This window comes from Medicago sativa, chromosome 3 (genome assembly GCF_051527215.1).
Source record: "Medicago sativa cultivar Bolivia chromosome 3, Bolivia_mono, whole genome shotgun sequence".
Taxonomy (NCBI): Eukaryota; Viridiplantae; Streptophyta; class Magnoliopsida; order Fabales; family Fabaceae; genus Medicago; species Medicago sativa.
The window spans coordinates 3,277,595-3,297,366 of NC_140751.1; the positions used below are offsets into that span (position 1 = coordinate 3,277,595).

The 19,772-nt window shown below is 34.0% G+C and overlaps 1 protein-coding gene and 1 pseudogene across 1 annotated transcript; one reads left to right on the forward strand and one right to left on the reverse strand.

Annotated features, from left to right (window-relative positions):
• Nucleotides 1-606: 606 nt before the first annotated feature.
• On the reverse strand, nt 607-12,142 carry MLH1 (MUTL-homolog 1). Its single transcript, XM_085750188.1, has 15 exons — nt 11,719-12,142; nt 11,162-11,234; nt 10,539-10,673; nt 10,199-10,409; nt 9,561-9,709; nt 8,949-9,047; nt 8,117-8,186; nt 7,885-8,020; nt 6,800-6,894; nt 6,033-6,141; nt 5,648-5,813; nt 4,565-4,726; nt 4,031-4,202; nt 2,358-2,518; nt 607-1,174 (listed from the first exon to the last, which is right to left on the reverse strand). The coding sequence occupies exons 1-15, from the start codon at nt 12,093-12,095 to the stop codon at nt 1,130-1,132; spliced, it is 2,160 nt and encodes a 719-aa protein (XP_085606314.1). The 5' UTR covers nt 12,096-12,142; the 3' UTR covers nt 607-1,129.
• A 3,326-nt stretch (nt 12,143-15,468) lies between these two features.
• On the forward strand, nt 15,469-16,508 carry LOC146934949 (uncharacterized; annotated as a pseudogene).
• Nucleotides 16,509-19,772: the final 3,264 nt, after the last annotated feature.

Below are 19,772 nucleotides of genomic sequence, written 5' to 3' on the forward strand. Positions count from 1 at the left end.
AAATGGTTTTTTGTGAAAGCAGTTTCCTAAACCGAACCGAACCATAAAATCTGGTTCGGTTTGGTTAATGAATTTGCACACCCCTATTGATCAGTTCCTGGAACATTGGGTTCTATTTCTGTGGGATGTTTTCGACAACATCTAGTGTTAGGGATTAAATTTACAGATTATTTTTGCTTTCTGGGATGTTTTCGACAAGATCTTCTGTTTGGGGTTCAATTTACGATCGAGAGAAATCAATTATGTGAAACCCAAAACTCATTTGATTTGAAATCGTGAGTGCTCTAACATGTTGAAGGAATAGAAAAGATTGTGGTTGAAGCTGCATATTAGAGAAGGCGAATCTTACGAGGGGAAGGGATGAACAATGGTTTTAGCCTTTTTTTTTTTTTTTTTATTTTTTTTATTGTGTGTTTGTGGCTTAAAGTGGAAAGATTGGAGAAGGTAAATATGCACCCTTGATTTAATCAAATGGGTTCGTTTTATTTGACTGTGTGACTGCATCTTTCCATGTGTAATCCATTGGAACCTCGTCTAACTATCTAATCTAAGTATGTGTAAAACAAGATACATTTGATATAGTATTCTAAATGTCAATGAATCATCTAAGAAACGAAGACTATTTCAATGTTCTGTGTCATTCAAAATTAAAAACCACTTAACAATGATTTTGTCTAATGTGTACAAGTAAATTGATCTTGTACCATACACAAGTTTGTTTTTCACAATTGGATCAATAAATCACATCACATCTCATTTGATCCAATAGGGGGAGACTTATTGATCCAATATGAAAACAACTTTTTACACAAATTTTTGAAACCAAACACACTTTTATATTTAGTCTAAGCCGATGGTGAAGATTGCATAAACTAGAATTCATTGATTTTCACTAAACCAACTGCATCATTGAGATGATGCCTATACATTTGAAACTGCTCAACAAAAAAAACATGACAGATCACTGAGCCAAGGAATTCTCTAAAGGGTGATTGAATCATCTAGATTCTAGATAGTAGATACATATTCACATGTGTGAGCAGTGAAAGTAGTAACACCGAACACAATGCCAAAACCATAATTCCTAGCGCAAAAATGATGTTCGTCGTCTCCAAATCCACTTGGTTAGCTAGCATCTTTCGAAAATCTTGTACAGTTTTTCCAATGAAGCTACCTGTAAAAAATAGGAAGTAGAAAATGAAACAAATCAATGATGGTTCTAGCAAAATTCCCTCTCGATGATTGCATGCTTCCACACCCTACTTCACTATGATTATAAATCAGAAACTCATAGCTAGCAACTCATGAAATAAGAGATCGATAATAGGTTACATATATAAATAAATATAAATGTATCCAACTTCAGTGAAACATAACGAGGTTGTAGGCCAGCTTTTGAAACTTCTGGTTTGAGCTGCCAAGCATCGATAAGCTGTCGCAAGTAATCAAAGCGATTCCCTTCCTTATTCTAATAGAAAAGGTAATTTGGGCCCTCTCCTTGTCTACAGCTATGCTATCTCTATCACTGAGATTATTTGATGTTTCATGACTTAATTTAACCACAACAAACACATTGACTCAATTGTAATTTTCAATAACATAATTGAACCTGCCCTATAATTAAAATTTAGAACAAAACCAATCAAACTAAATATCAAAATCTGTTTTCTTGAATAAATGAGTAGATCTCTTCAAAATGAAAAAAAATAAAAAAAAATGGTATGTGTCCTGGTGTGTGTTTTATGCATGAAGATAAACCATAAACAAAAGTTTCTACTACAAAGTAGTATAATAAAGTGGTATCATGAAAAGATAAAATTAGTGATATGTGTAAACATTTTTACACGATTAATAAAACAATAAAACCCAAATTTTCACACAACCAAAGAAATAATCAAATGAGTAGCTAAGTCGTCATCAAGACATGAAAACACTAGAGAACATGTTGCAACATCATATCAATTGAGGGAGACAACAACAGTCGGCGTCTACCAGGTTAATCACAACAGATAAAAAAGTTAAGCCGGGAAGAATTGACTGGCTTTTTAATGGGGTGCAAACACACAATCATTTTAATGTGTTCTTAAATAGCTGGGGCTAACACATACAATCAAAAGACTGAAACAATAAGGATTTTGGTCATGCATTATTGGGAAAGGGCATATGGTTATATGAAGGATGAGATTTGCATGACATAGATGAATAGGCTATATGGAAAGGTTCCATTATACTCCCTCCATTCCTAAATACATGTCAAATTAAGTTATGTGAATAGTGCACATTGTCAAACTGCAACATGTATTCAAAAAATATGGTCAAAAAATATTTTAGTAATAATTTACTCACGCAAACATTACCTTAACAAAGGTTCCATTAGTAGCCATAGAAGGAGGTGGTTTGAAAAAAAGTCTCATGGATGGAAAAAGCACATGTTGTATTGACCATTCACGCTGGGCCCATGCAATCTCAGCTTCAGAAAGCAGTTCTTGTTCAATACTGTTGCCAATAACATCACTCCCTGTACACAAAATTCACTAACGTCAGAACCCAATAACATCCACCAAAAACTTAAATGGAAGAATAAAATTCCAAGCCAAGTCTATTTTACTGCATCCCCTTAATGATGTATTCTCAATAAAAGTTTCCGTATTTTTTTTCCCAATTAAAAATCAACAAGTTTGCAAGTCAAGTGATGAAAGTTTGAACTAAGTTGAATTGTTCAAACTTTTACAATCCAACAAACACAGTAGTAAATGAACATTAAATCGCATCATGCAGTAATGAAAGAAAAATATTGTTGAATATTATCACAGAATCAATCAGATTCTGTCTTGTTTGACTTATTGTAAATACTAATTAATTGTAATTAGCTGTATTAGAATTAGCATTTAAAGGGAGAATAAGTAGCATTTATAGATAGAATAATTTCTCCTATTTTCTGGCAAGACTAGCACACTGCCTATTCTATAAATACCTCCTATGTACTGTTTTACAGATATATGAATATAGAGCATATTTCTATAAATATATGTAATAAGCTGAATACAAGGTTAAAAAGGATCGAGAGTGAACACAGTGTGCTCCTAATTTTTCTTCATGAATTTTTTTTTGATAAAATATAAGAAATTTATTTAAGACAAATAGAAAGAGAAAACAATCAGAGAGATGATAATGTAAGGAATCCTCCGTAATCAAAGAACAAGATAGCAATCAACAAAGAAAAGAGAAAATCATTGGGGAAAAGAGCTGCCGGCCCCTCAATATAGCAAGATTGATTTGAAGTTTAAAAGGCTCAAAAGAAAGGAGTGTATGTTTTGGCATGAGAATCATGGATGTAGACAGATTGTGGCGCTTGTATATGTACTGCATCTCCTTTAGACTGGAGCCACATCAGTAAGTATTCTGCCTTTGTTGAGGAAGCCAGGTTTTATGCAAAATCAAAAGGCAGATGTATTTGCAAGGCGAGTTCTAAAGTGGAAGCTGTTAGTAGGCCCATATGTATTTGTTAGTGTGTTGTGTGGCTATAAATGGAAAAAGGATGGCACATGTAAACCATCAGGTTATTTTTATTATTGGTTAGGGAAGGGAGATACTAGGATCTCTAATTCTTAGTGGTTGGCTGTGTCTCACGGTTTCTGCTTGTTGCGGCAGTTGCCAATTTCTGCTTTTATGTGACCACCACTTTTGGAATTTATTCCAAGAGGTTATCATCACTATCCATCAATAAACAAGTCTTCTATCCATATAATCTATCCCCTTAATACCGGTATCTATCAGAAGCAAACTATTGTGATATGGCATAAAACATCTGTGGGTTTGTATGAATTTTTAACAATTACCATGTGACACCACATCCAACACTTAACAAGAATAGTTCCAAAACTTATCTCCCACAAGACCTAGTTATGTAGATTTTTATTTTTCTCCACTCTAAAAGTGTACACATTTCAATGATAATTAATAAGTGTGGATATATATGCACAAGTATGAGTGCGAGTGATTTAGAAAGTAACAAGCATCAAGTCCATACCAGTATTATCACAGGCATTCTCCATGGCACAACTGTCTAAAAGTTTTCTCTTCTTGTAGAAAAGCAATCCCTCACCAGATGGATTGGGCAACATCGGTGGATGCATAGCATAGAAATTTCCCAGAGCAGCTGAAACTGTTTGAATGCAGTTCCTTTCATCATCCCAATCAACCTATCATCAAAATGCATACCACAATGTTCAACATGAGAAGGAAAAAAATGTGATTGGAAAAAATTATGCACCTTCATCATTATCAAAAGGCATCCATTTGAATGTTTAGTAGGTAAGCAATTCAATGGAATAAAAACTAGATTAGCGTAATGTTTGCTCCCAAAAAGTGCAATCAAAATACAGGAAAACAATGCAGATAATATGACAGTATTTATAATTGTGGAGCATAACTGAGTTCAGGTTCAGGCATCGTATAAATAGCTGATTTATTACCAGTGAGTCAGTCAGACAAACACAGGAGAGAAAATAAAAAAGAAATTGCTGAGATTAAGAGACGGAGAACGGAGAGTTTTATAACTAACATCATTCCCTAAACTAAGCACAAACTCAGGGATGCGATCCATGTCCGGAGTATACTGGTCAAGTATCACAGGAAGTCTAGAGATATTTCCCTGATCATCAATATGAATGCCAAAATACTCCTCCAGCATACCAGCCTTTGTTTTCAGCAGATCTGTGTTCATCTGGAGAATAGGAAAAGAGATAACCATAAATATACATAAAGAGATAATCATAAATCATAAATATAAATAAAGAGAAAACCAATTCTTGCAAAATCGACGTCTTGGTTTGATCTGTATGTCGGCTTGATTATAGTGAATCTAAGGACCTGGCATTTTGTTTGCATGTTAAAAATTGTGTAATTATCGTGGGGATCACTTTGTGGGAGATGGTTTTGGTGATTGGAAGAATCTTAAAAAATTGGCTAATCACGCTACTTCTTCCAATAGTTCTCATGTTGATTGTGTGCATATGGGTTATGCTCTCATGAATCCAAACCAAAGTATTAAGGCTGCGTTTGTTAATCAAACTAAGCAAATGAATGTCGACTATCATAATGATGTTATTTTAGCTCATTTTCAACAAATGGATGATAGACAATTTTCATCGTAAATGTATTGTATCAAACAATGTTATTTCTTATTTTTAGAATAATTTAGTTCATAGTTTCTTTCATAATTTAGCCACTCCAAAATATCTTGTTTGGATCCACCCCCTGGTATGAAGAAGCATTTGACATTCTAACTATTAACCACCAGCTGTGCAGTGTTCATTTGATATCTATTGATCCTAAGTATTACATTATTGTTGAACTTTAAAGAATCTACAATCTCAACGGAAAACACTGAAGCTAAAACTCTGCAGAAATTCAAGGGTCTGCAAACCTCCTAATTACCCAAGGGCCCTAATTCTCTCAAACAACCCCCTTTCCACTATAATCCATTCTGCTTATTTTAAACTCATCACAGCCTAACCTAACAAACTAAATTAATAGAAGGTTTACCTATCAATATCCTAAGCTACAGGGTAAACAAAAGCTACAATTACAGGAGATATATATTATTTATAAAATTAGAAGTAATAGAAAGCCAAAGTGAGATTACGTCTGCAATCTTCTCTTTAAATGTGTCATCATCATTACATTCTGAATCTAGATCCTCTTCCTTCAGTGCCAATATAATCAAGTCTTTCACGGGGGCTGGATCACTTAGCTGAATGGCATTGAAATGGCCAAAATGGCTGAGAACTTGCTGATACATAAGCTCTTTGCTGCATATAAATTAAGGACAGACTGTCAATGATCCATTCTCAAAAGCTTTTAGATAGATGGCAACAAATATTGTATGTCTCTAGCATGCTGCATCGTACAATAACTCATTGAGCTTGAAGTCTGAATAGCGAAAGGCCTGATTAACCTTTGTTAACTTTCAAACTAATAACAAAGACTGCCCACAACAGAGATTAAATTAACAAAAGCAAAATGTCCACCTCAAGTTTACAACATTTGCAAGATAAAGATGAGTTTTATGCTGAAGCAAAGCGAAAACATCATCTGCCATTCCAACATATGTGCAGTGCTTTACAATGTCCATCATTCCTACAGGATAGATGTCAGTAGGTAACGTTTTCCAAATCAACCTACATCACAGAAGTTGTTGCAGTGGAAGGAGAGATTTAATCGTAAACCAGACAATATTTTATTCAGATTGTTCTCAAACAATAACACCTCAGTTTTAAATAGAATGCATAATAATATGCTGCATCAAATTTATTTTCAAGTCATATCTCATCTAATTTTGGACTCTTATCAATAAACAAAACCGAAACTAATAGGAAACTAGGAAACAAATTATCCCATAACATAATATAAATTAGGCTTAATAGCATTTTTTGCCCCCTGACTTTCCCAAAGTTGCGATTTTGGCCCCCTAAGAAAAAAAACTACAAAACCGCCCCCTAAGTTTTGCACCTGTGGCAGTTTTGGCCCCCAAGGCCAATTTTGACTCGGTTTATGCTAACGTGGCACCCTAAGTGAGGTGCCACATGTTATTTTTTTTTTTTTTTTTTGCCTTGGGGGGCCAAAACTGCTACAGTTGCAAAACTTAGGGGGCGGTTTCGTAGTTTTTTTTCTTAAGGGGCCAAAATTGCAACTTCGTGAAAGTTAGGGGGCAAAAACTGCTAGTAAGCCTATAAATTATCGGTCACATGCTGCATCAAATTCAAGAATCATCATTATGATTAATCTAGAAGCATACCAGGGTCATAGTTGTTATTGATCTCAACAAGAAGCTCTTCTACGCTAGTGAGTTCTATAGAATCTTGTAGTCTCCTTCGTTGTCTAACTGAGGATCTGGCAATGTAAAAATAAAATTAAAAATACATATATTCCAATCGTTACATAGGAGTATGATATTTACATATTTCTAGCAGCCAACTATACTCGAAAAGGGATAGAAGATTTCTATATTGCATGACAAAATCCTTAGCATGATTGAGTACATAAAATCAAACATGAATACAATCTCTGATTTTAAGAACCGATGGAAACAGAATTAATTAACAAAATATACATATCAAATCATAATTATTTATCACAAATATTTAGAACCAACCAACTAATTACAGAAGGATGTGTGTAGTATATGAGAGAGGGAGAGAGAGAGAGAGAGAGCACATACAAAATACCATGGTTCATACTTCATATATGCTCCTCATTCCAATTATAGGTAGAAGTTTTATCATTTTATGAGTCCAAACATAAGTCTACTAGTTTAACATCAAATATAACCCAATTAAGGGGAAGAAATTTAGTTTCATAATTTTATTGTTCTTTTAGTTAATGCGTACAGCTACATATATACCATTTACTTTATTAACTCATATGGCTAGGAGTTAACTAGAATCAATGTATTAATCAATAGCTTGATTGTATAGTTGCCTTTCCTAGAACACCCAAGCCTGTACTCCGTATAAATATTCCCGAGCTATATGGAATAAAGCAATTCAGCCAGTTTTCAATTCTTCTATTGTACCTCTCCCATTTCCATTCTTGTCTTAAATGGTTTGTTTGCTTCAAGTTTATATGATTTGTATAATTTGTAGATTTTATGCTTAAAAATGATAGTAATTGCAGGGATCTGTATAAAGAAACGTTGAGATGCATAAACACTGTGAAGAACACATGAAATATGTAAAAATTTCATAAACAGTATAGTAAAAAGCACTTGGAGAAACTTAAACAGGCTTGAAGGAGTAAGAAATTACCGCAAACAAAAATCAATTTAAAAATGAATATTAGCTTGTTAGCTACAAAACTGTACAAGAAGAAAATGGTAGTCACCTTACTGCATTCAAAGTGACACTCTTTTCTAGATGTCCACCAGGTATAACTTGCATGTAGGCGTGTAATCTTCCTGCAGGATCTAATGAATCTGTTCTAACCAACTTATTTACTGGCACTTTCTGTGACCTCGAGCCTATCATTAATAAAAGATGAAACACATTAATTAAGAGTATAAACCAAAAACAAACAAAAGGTATGCAACACAAAATGACAAAAACATTTCCCACACCCGGTGGGGTAGGGCTGAGGTTAACTTCCTTGCTCTTATTAGTACGAGAGGTAGAAGATTGTCCAGCTGTCTGCCACAAGCATGAGACAAAATACAGTAAATACAGGTACTGAGTAAGACTATAATTTAATAAAACATGAAATAAAGCAGAATCCGCATTCATGTTGTCCAAGAATTTGTTAATAATTAAAAATGAAGACATATTTTAGAAATTAAAAAACGTGATCCAGGACATATTTCATGGGATTTGAGTAGGAAATAGGAATAGATAATAAAGGTTAAATGCACTAGATCCTGGAGCAAATCATTTCAAGTAAAACTTTTTATAAAGTTTCGCTTCATTATAAAGAGAGAGAATTAACCTAATTTGTGAAGCAAGGCAATGTTAGATACATCAGTATTCTAATTAATCATGCCTAGGAATTGGCCAGTATTCTTTAACAACCAAATCTAGACCTAACTAGTCATATTGCTATGCTGCAGGCTGCAGTAGTGCAGATGAAAATGCTTTTGCATTCTAGTAAGTAGTAATTATAAGGCATCTGCAAAGTTTCTAAAAAGAGACTGTACAGTGTACAGCCATGGTGTCGTATGGAGTAAGTTCTGGTGATGAAACTTTGGTAAAAGCAAGACGTGGAAATTGTAAAAGTTGATTTGCAAACAGTTCTAGGAAAGGTTCACTCAATGTCAGTTTATAAAACAACAATTTGGCACCTGTTTTTCCATCAATGCATTCAATTGATGGAGGAAAAAGTAATGTGCTCAAAATTAGTAATATTTCTAACTATACACTAAAATTTAGAAAGCGTTGAGTATTATGTCTTAGACATACTTGTTCTTGAAATGTACGTGCATCATTGGAATTCCTCAATGTTGATTCAATCACCGATTGTATCTTCTCAATGATAACTTCCTGATTTAAGAGGCTCACCTATATGAAAACAAACACACTGTTTTCAATAACAAGGAAGAAAGAACTAGTAAATTCATGAGCCTTTGTCTGACAGACTAAGCTGGGAGTTGATTCATGACATGATATCAGAAAACAAACAAAGACTGCCTAAAGTTTTATTTGCTGGCTTGCAACATAAATAAATAAAAGTCAGGAGAAAAAAAAATATCATTCAAATGAGTATAAAATATAAGTAATTATGTTTTGAAAAGACTAAACCAACCATTTGTTCAAAATTACAGCAAACAAAAAAGAAAGTAAAAAAAGAAAAGGTTTAACCAACTTGACAGTAACACTGCACACAAAGGATATTCTATAATAAAAATTATGAAGTTTAGAAGCCTTTTCAGATCAACGTCATAAAAATTGAAGGTCATTGCCAGCTACATGGAACTTCATTTGAGCAAGAAAGTGAGTTTACAAATAATTAACTAATTATGACAAAGAAAGAATGCACATTATACGCATTCATATTCTTCATTAGGTTCGTACCTCTCTCTTTGTTGGATGCACATTGACATCAATATTCTCAGGAGGTAAAACAATTGAAATATATATAAAAGGCTTAGATGCTTTAGGAAATGTTGCTGCGTAAACAATTTCAATAGCTCTCTTCAATGCAGACCACTCAACCAGTCTATCTGAGGAACATAAAGAAGATTTTCATGAGAAGTTGTAAGCAATAAGTCATTAGCTCATGTCAGATTTCAGATATAAATATTCAACATCATTTTATAAAAAAATTTGATGTAAATAAAATTAAGTACTTGACCAGAATAGCACGTAACCTTGTTTGATGCTGAAAAGGGTATAAAAGAAATAAAGAAAAATATATATATAATTAACAAAAACGTTTTAGAGTTACTCTACGCTCCACCCATAAAGTTGTGTGAGGGTGAAGATCATGCACTGTGATGAGGAAAATGAAAAGTGGCTTAGAGAGACACACAGACAGAAGCCTTTACATGTTATGCATAGTAGCATTCACGATAAGAGTTTCTATGTGCCAAAACATATTATCTGATGGAATAAACTAACACCGGCAGAGACTTCATCTAATAACTATAAACACCTCTAAACATTTCAAAACGCATCATAGTTTATGTTTATATAGCTAATATAATGTATACCATTGATGAAAAGCACCATCGTGATTTTCTTGGCAGCATAGTTAGCATTAGACACATAACCATGCATCTCAAAAATTGAAGAAGATGGATCATTGTCTGAAGCTTCAATTTCAATCAGATTGTGAGCAGCTGAGACCCCATAAACCGTTCTGATGGCATCAAGCCTTGATGATGTGGCTACTGTATGAACATCTGCTTTAACAGCTCCGTGCTAATAGTAATAGTAGAGTCCCAAATGATCAATGGAAATTAATTAACATACATAACTCACAACGCATGCAGCTATAAGAATGTAGTGATAAATAAGCTTAGTTTAATCGTTCAAGTTACAAAAACCAACCTTTCTGCAAGAGAAACTGACATTGGTATGATGTATGGCAAACCGACTGACAACATCCACTATCTTTGAGTAATCATCCGAAGAATTTTGTAATGTCTTCTTCCTTGCAGCCATATTATAGAATAGATTCTCAACCTGACAGCACATGCGCAGGCAGGCACAAGAATCTCAATCAATTACATGTAAACATTTGATTCCAATTGGGTGAATCACTAATCAAGTCCTTGAAAATGTAAGAGTCAAGCAATTCAGTCTCTGAAATTAACGAAATTTCAAAATGATCCTCAAAATTAAAAATTTCACAATCACATTATCAGGAACCAAATTGACGAATCTAAAGAGACTATTAATATCGAGATTTGTTAATTTCAATAACCAAATTGCATGTCACCTACAATTTCAGAGACTGAATTAATGTTCCGATTTCAATTGTTTATTTAGAAGGGCATAAACATTTAATCACAATTCACAACATAGTTCCAAAAAGAGTACTAGCATTTCTATCAATTACTAATCAAAATAGAACATCCTAATAATAACCTTCAAATTGTCTTCGTTATATAGACCATTAATTAAAATCAAACATTAATGACAGTATAGTATAAAGATAACCTATAGCATACCATTATCTGTGTTCCTTTTACAACAGCACAGGGCCTAGGTTCCTGCTCCATGACACCATCTCTATAGGATACCCTAAACAGTCATAAACAAAATTAAAATAAAAAATTAATGCTCAATATCATCAGTCCTACACATTATGACATAGGGCATATTTGGATTGACTTACTTTAGTTTAGGCCTGTTTGGATTGATCTATTTGAGTTTATCTACTAACATAAGTTTTGCAAGACTGTTTGGGAGAACATATGAAAACAGCTTATGACATTGTTCATAAGCTGTTTTCAGCTTATTTTCATAAGTTCTTCAAGATAGATTGTAAAAACAGCTTATAACTTATACGAAAACAATTTAAATTTATTTTATCTTTTTCTATAGAAATAGCTTATACATAATCGCTTATCATGATAGGCGCTTGTACATACAGGTAATAATTTGAGAAAATAGATTATTCAAACTTAATCAAATGCCTCGGTGTCTGTGTCAGACACCGGACACACATTTCATCAGAGGTGTGGATGCTACAGAAATTGAATTGAAAGAGAGAAAGAAACCTAACCTGTAACCATGCAATTGGCCTTTAGTAATAGTAGTAACAGTAACATGCGCCACATAAGTCATACTAGCAAGTGCTTCACCTCTAAACCCCATAGACGTAATCCTCTGCAAATCCTCAAACGCAGACAACTTCGAAGTCGTATGCCGTTCACACAAAATAGGAAGATCTTCGCATCGAATACCGTGACCGTCATCGGAGACTTGAATCAGTTTCAGACCGCCGTCTTTGATTGTAAGGTTTATGGAAGTTGATGCGGCGTCAAGGCTGTTTTCGATGAGTTCTTTTACGGCGGAGACTGGGCGTTGGATTACTTCGCCGGCCGCGATTCGGTTGACGACTGATTCCGCTAGGCGTTGGATTTTGGGTGGTGATTCCATCTTCTACGGCGGAAATGTAATTGGTTCGCGGGAGTGAGTTTGTGTGTAGTGGGCGGGAGGGAATATTTATATTATTTATTATTTATATTATTTACACGATAAACTTTTATGAAAATTAACCTAATCATTAGAAATTGAAAAGTTTGACATTTAAAAAAAAAAAAAATACTGTAATTACTTTAATTTAGGAAGGTTAAAAGAGTGTTTCGAGACACTCGTTAACAAGACCATATTTATATTTCACAATTTTAATTGCTTTAAATTTAAGGATAATAGTCATTTTGATCTTTAACTAATATTTACAATAATCTCTAATTATACATTTCGTTGGTCAAGATATTTTTTTATGTTAAAATTTTCATACATTAAAAACAATTGTCACTGCTCGTTACACATTCATAAACCATCATAACAATTATCTCTTAAAATTAAGATAAGCTTTTGGGAGTTTTGGGAGTATGGAATAATAAGCACCTTAAAAAAAAATATAAAGTTGTGGCAATTCAAATAATTTAGTTTAGGCTTAAATAAGTTATTAGTCTCTGCACTTTCACCGATGTTTAGTATTGGTCATTGTACTTTTTTTTGTTTTGGTCCCTGCACTTTGTAGAAAAATTATAAAAGGTGTTCTTTACTCGGGTCGGGAAGACATAACTGAAGTCGGTAACATTATCATAAAAGAACTAGCATTTTTTTTTCCCGACTCTAAAATCATAAAAGATGTTCTTTACTTGGGTCGGGAAGACATAACTGAAGTCGGTAACATTATCACTGCTTCCCCGGTCTTTGCTCTTGTCCAAGTTTACCAAATCTCAGGTGGAGTTTGTTCGCGACAAGTAGGGGTGGCAATAGGCCAGGCCAGGTCAGACTTTGATAGGCCTTATCCTGGCCTACGAAAAAATTTACAAGCCTAGGCCTGTGACCTTTTCTTGGCCTGGCCTGCCCTATTTAAAAGCCTGGACTGGCCTGGAAGCATATTTCCAGGCCTATTCTACATGAAGGTCATCAAATAGTTCATTTGACCCTCTAAATAGGCTAAACAGGCCTTATAGCCTACTTAAAAGCTTATTTCACTCCAAGCAAATTATAACAACATTAAAGCATACTTAAAAGTCTTTTACAACAAAGCCTATCATGGGACTGATCGGTAGAGAAAAAAGTGTGTTTTATTTTTAATGTATGCAATTATTTTAATATAAATGAAATATTTTTTAATAGATAGATATTAATAGGCCGGCCTATCAGGTCTAAAAGGCTTTTCTGGAGGCCTAAGTCTGGCCTACTTAATTAAACAGACTTTTCACAAAGCCTAAGCCCGGACCTCTCTACTAAACAGGCCAGGCCATAATAGGCCATAGGTCGTAGGTCCCTGTAGGCCGACCTGGCCTATTCCCAACCCTAACGACAAGCTAATCTGGTGGCTCATACTCTCGTAGGGGAGACCACATTTTACGCTAGTCCCGCTATTTATTTTTATATACCCAATTGTATTGATACTTTGATTACTAATAAAATGCTAAAAGCACTTTTCCTTGAAAAAAAAGATAATCTTTTTTTTAAAATAGAATAAAATGAATCTACAGTGATTCTAGTAACTATAAATGTTTTAAAAGCTGTAATTTCATCCCCTAGATTTAAAATTGAAAAACCTCAATAATTAACAGTAGCACCCACACAGTCTTACAAGTTTTTTTTTTATTTTTAACCGACACTTAAGAATTCGTGTTCAATATTTGCCGACAGAAATAATTCATAGATTAAAGAGTACAATCCTCAAAATAGAAAGTGTGAGTGTGAGGATGGGAAAGAGTAGAATGAAGTGCGGGAGTGTTTAAAATAAAATATACAATAATATTAAAAAAAATTATTGTCCTCAAACTAAATTAAAGGGGCTGAAAAAATGTCACGTGTCCCCAAATAGGGCGCTAAAATTGCAACTTTTTATAAAGATAAATGACCAAAAGAGCATATTTTACTATAGTACCATTGAAAATGTGTAGTGCAAAGCCAATGTCATATATTCATAAAAAAATATGCAACTAACAGACTTAGTCTGTTAAGTTACAGAGTCAATATTCATACATGTTGAGTTTGAGTTGTTTTACCTACACGTAAAGCAGCTCTATGGTTCTACCACTTGTTGTGTGAAGCACATTCAGAATATCCACAGCTCGGCTATCACAATATCACGAAAATCGATCCTTCAGGATTTCCACAACCTGTAAAAAGTATGGTTTATCATCACATCAATGAACATCAAAAAAACAATTATCATATAGGAAATAAATTCAGAGCTTTAACCCTTGTAGGTTCTAGACCCACTATGACACATGCTCTTGCTGGAAAGCCATGGCATACTATAGAAAGCCAATAAACTTGTCACAAAAAACAGACTTCTAATACCATAAACTCGTAAAAATTCAACTAGTTAATTACACAATAGTAACTATTGAACTTACTAAAGTCACTATTGAACAACTCAGTTACCACGAGAAGTAAGTCACTAAACTAATGTGAGTTATTAAATGCTGAAATCTTGTGTATGGCATTAAGTAAACAATGTTAAATTGTTTTCGTCGAAGATATCTTGGAGAGCTAAATATTGAAATGGCATAAAACCAAACAGAAGATGGGCTCGGCGCGCAAAAAGAATTACAAGAGAACATAAGCAGGCACCCTTACAAGAGCTATAAAACCTGCAACCGAAAAAAACAAAAAAAACTTCCCCTAACCAACATTATTGAAAATATGTCCCTAGTAACTTGGAACCCACAAATTGCTGAAAACAGAACATCCTAACACTTTTTTTTAAAAAAAAGGAGAGAGAACAACCTGACACAGACAAACAGCAGACACCTAGAGACAAAAGCACCCAAAATAAAGCACAAGACTCGAAACCAAGACCAAGCCTTAGCCCACCCAAAGATAACCTGAAGGGCTAATCCACAACAAACCAGTACTGTACTACCAGCAAGAACCAACATCCATTGAGACCTCAAACAGCTCAACACAACCACACCCAAACAGCTTAGAAAGGCAAACAAACACCTGGTTCAACTACATATTCATTACTATATTTTAATAAACAACGGTGTTCATCTTTCCAAAAAGTAAAGTATGAGTATATAATAAAAACCTGTCAAATTATCTTTTCAAAATAACATCCAACAATTGTTTGTATTCGATCAGCAACTAGTAACAAAACAGACGATTAAAAATATCCAAATCGCAAACAATCCAAACAACATTCAACAAAAATCGTATGAATCCCATTTCTATTTCAAGTAATTTTATGACTCTTTCTAAACCAGTAAACAAAGCATCAAATGAATAAAGTTTATAGGAAAACAAAGTCTTTACCTTGACTATGAAGTAGGAGAGCTGAACAAGTTTGAACAACGAAGTAAATGATGGCGAGACCAACGGCGAAACCCAATAAAAGGAGTTGATTGAAGATTTCCAGAACTTGGGTTAAGAGAATGTCCTCTATTGGTGCAATCAATGCCATCATCAAATCATGTATTCAGGAAATTGATGTTCCCTTTTAATTCTCTTCAACAGTTGACCGTAGACGGCTTTCCATCTCCGATGTCTTTCCCAGCACACGGTCAACCAAAAACCTTGAAATTTCTCATAGTAACTGTGAGAATCTAGAGTTCCTTCCTCATGAATACTTGGACAATTGCACATCACTTGAGGAATTGAAAATATCTTATAGCTGTAATTCAATGATATCATTTAACTTGGGTGCTCTCCCTGTCCTCAAGAGTCTTTTTATTGAGGGTTGTAGAAATCTGAAATCCATATCAATTGCAGAAGATGCGTAGAGTCATTTCCCTCAGGTGGATTGGCAACTTCAAACCTTGTTTATATTGCCGTGTGGAAGTGTGAGAAGCTTCATTCACTGCCAGAAGCAATGAACAGTCTAACTGGCCTTCAAGAAATGGAAATTGATAATCTGCCAAATCTTCCTTCTTTTCTCATAGATGATTTGCCTAGCAGTTTACAGGAACTGACTGCTGGCTCTGTTGGAGGGATTATGTGGAACGCTGAGCAAACTTGGGAACATCTCACTTGTCTTTCTGTGTTGCAAATTAACGGTAATGATACGGTGAACTCGCTGATGGTGCCACTGCACCTACATCACTTGTTACACTATTCATCCATGGTCATAATGATACAAGCATTGATGGGAAGTGGCTTCAACATTTCACTTCTCTCCAAAACCTTGAGATTGTCAATGCTCCCAAACTCATGTCATTGCCAAAAAAATGACTGCCTTCCTCTCTTTCTGTACTAAGTTTGACTCGCAGTCCGTTACTTGAAGCAAGTTTGCGGAGGAAGCGAGGGAAAGAGTGGCGTAAAATTGCTCACATACCTGCCATAATTATTGATGACGAATTGATCACATAAGTTTCATGTCTAGGTGAGTCTCTGAGATACTTCTCTAGTATATTAGTTCTGTGAATATCATTTATGCATTTCCACATTTTGTGTTTATCTAACTGTCCTCACTTAATATTGCTTCCATAAGGTGATTATCCTTCTACCCTCACTTGTCATGTATGGCTGATAACGATGCTTAAGAAAGCTGTTTGATTCTAAATTATGTTTTGTTCATCAACCAGACTTTATGGTTTGCAGATTGACCAAGATGGCAGCAGTATAATCTATAGTATCAAATTTATCGTCTGATTTGTGAAAATGAGTGTTTTTGGCATCAATTGTGTTGGGAAGGAGCTTGCTAAAGATGTGTGTGAGTCATTGAAATACTTATTTGTTATTATGTCATCACTAAATTTTGTTAATTTCAATATTTGCATCAGCATACAATACACCACATAATCTATTTGTGTTTTGGGACTGTATGTTTACCACTTCATCTATCAGATTTGCAGATCAACCAGGGGCCTCAAGGGTGATTGTGTGACTGGAACCAAGTCGGAAGCAGCGACATCACAGGTATAGGTTTCCTTTTGATAGCTTTTAACATTACTCTGCCATGCGACTATTATTAATCTCGTCTGGTTTTATTACAAAATTCGGAAAAAAATAATTGCTATAGAAACCACGACGAGCAGCAATTATCTGTCATAGTTGATTTCACAGCAACTACTTTGCCGCATAGTGCTGATGTTTGCAGTAGAGGATCTATACTCATAAATATCAATTGTATTTCCATCTTAGGGTGACTTTTGTGAAAGAAGCAACTACTATCTTTCATTCTTAAATCTGACGTCTTCCATCTTTCTTTTTGCAAATAAGGGTGACTTTTGTGAAAGAAGCAACTACTATCTTTCATTCTTAAATCTGACGTCTTCCATCTTTCTTTTTGCAAATAAGGGTGACTTTTGTGAAAGAAGCAACTACTATCTTTCATTCTTAAATCTGACGTCTTCCATCTTTCTTTTTGCAAATAAGGGTGACTTTTGTGAAAGAAGCAACTACTATCTTTCATTCTTAAATCTGACGTCTTCCATCTTTCTTTTTGCAAATAAAATTGATGTAACTTTGTATATCTTAGTGATCTTCATGACAGATCTGATCGCATTTAGCATAAAAAGACAATTGGTTTTCTATACATGTAGTGCTGGAAGTAATTGTTTTATGCTTTGTTTGTAAATAAATTTTTCTGTTTTAAATCAGTTTCATATTTCTATTACTCTGTCAATTCTTATAAATGAATCATAAGTAATGGTAAATGACAACCGGAATTTTTAGATTGGTGTATTTGAGGTTATCTACAGGCATAAGCACTTATAAAAGTGTTTGGCACAATTTATGAAAACAGCTTATGACATGTTGTCAGCTTATTTTCATAAATAATCCAAGATAGCTTATGAAAACAACTCATATTGTTATAAAACTTGCTTATACAAGAATATTTATCATGATAAACACTTATGTTATAAGTTGCACATTAAGTAGTTTATCTAAATAGGGCCAATGTTTAAATTTCTTGAGGGATACTGTTCAAATAATTGTCATTTGGTTTCTTCCCAGTTTGAAAGTATAATTAAGTTGTTTCTGCAGATTACAAAAAGCATTACACCTAATACCAAATCATCTCATAGAAGTGCTAGTTACAAAAAATCAATTTTCATCTTGTTTAGTTTTCTGCATATATATATATATATATATATATATATATATATATATATAGAGAGAGCATATCAAGTGAGAGGAGTTGCTATAGTGAGAGATGAGAGGAGTAATTAACAGCCCTTTGGATCAAAATCAATGGTTGTGATTAAATTTCCTTTTAATGAGTCTTAACTACCCCATCTTTCTCACCTCCTTGTCACAAATGCCTGCATCTCTCTCTTCCCGTTGAAACTTTTTTCTTCCATCTTCCTCTCTCCATCACTCTTCTTTACAACCAATCAATTGGTTGCCCCTCATTTGCATCTCTGTGACATTTTTTCTTGCTGAAGCTGAGCTCTGCAGTTCATTCTATCCCTGTTCTAATTTCATGGTCTTTTCTAAAAATTAATTGAAATTTATTGTAACAAAACCCCCAAAATCAAAGATTTTTCTAGAAACAAAATGGGTTGTTTTTTCTGACAGATCTAATGACCTAATAGTTTTTTTTTAATTATTATTTAAACTTTGTTTGTTGAAAATGGAAGGTTGGAGAAACTAAGAGATCGAAAACGATAAAACAACACTTTTATCACCAACTTCTCATCTCACTATAAATGGTTAAGATTATTTGCTGTTGATTTTTTTTTTTTTGTTTTAAAAGTTTATGTCCTTAATTGCTGAAAGAAATCTTCATATTAACAACAACAAAAAAAAGTGAGAGTGAAGAAGATGTAGAAAAATTCACTATACCCTTACCCATTGAAATCACGTTACCTGTTCTTGATCTAAAAAAAAGCTACTCAAAAGAGTATTAAAAAAACTACTTTTAATCCTTCAAATCCCATTTGTTGCTCTACTAATTTTGATGCATTCCAATCCAATTTCATACTGAGAAATAGAAAAAGAACGATATGCAGAAGCTATTCTCTCTCCATATTGATTGCACGTGGCTCAAGAAAAGGAAAGAGAAAAAAATGCTAGTGCATAATTAAATCTGAATGATACAGTTTGATCCAAGGGTGAATAATCAATCCTCTCATCTCTCATTTTAAGAGGTCCTCTCATTTGATATGTCCTCATATATATATATATATATATATATATATATATATCGATTCTCATTTCTCCAACGATCTTATGTCTAACATGAATTACACGGTGTTTATTATTATTATTTTCACCATTTAAATGAGGCACACGTAACCTTTCTGCATTTGCAAGTTTTCTATACAGTTTTCTCATAACAATGGAACTGTATTAACAAACTCACATGCAGGCCATTTCTTCATCCTGCATCTTCTTCCACATAGCAATGATTGTATTGTGACATATAATTAAACTCATGTCCTCTTTACAGGTCAAGTAAAGGCTTCAAACTTCAATAAATTTTTGGAATCAGTGAAAAGAATATGGTTCTGCAATTTCTCAAACAGAAATTGGTAGATAGTCGCTATACTCAACTAAACTCTTGTTCTCTCATGGTTTGGATGATCGTTCTTTCATGGTTTGGATGATTATTTTCGGAATGTGTAAAATATAGGATGCATGTTACATGACTATTGTTGAGGATTTCTCTAGAAATGCCTGGATATT

Bases quoted from the DNA above. Each gene is read 5' to 3' on its own strand.
- MLH1 (XM_085750188.1), bottom strand. From the start codon at position 12,095: ATGGAATCACCACCCAAAATCCAACGCCTAGCGGAATCAGTCGTCAAC. The intron at 2,519-4,030 runs GTATGGACTTGA...TTTTGTGTACAG, and splicing joins GAATGCCTGTGATAATACTG to GGAGTGATGTTATTGGCAAC. The intron at 1,175-2,357 runs GTAATGTTTGCG...TATTTTTTACAG, and splicing joins CTAATGGAACCTTTGTTAAG to GTAGCTTCATTGGAAAAACT.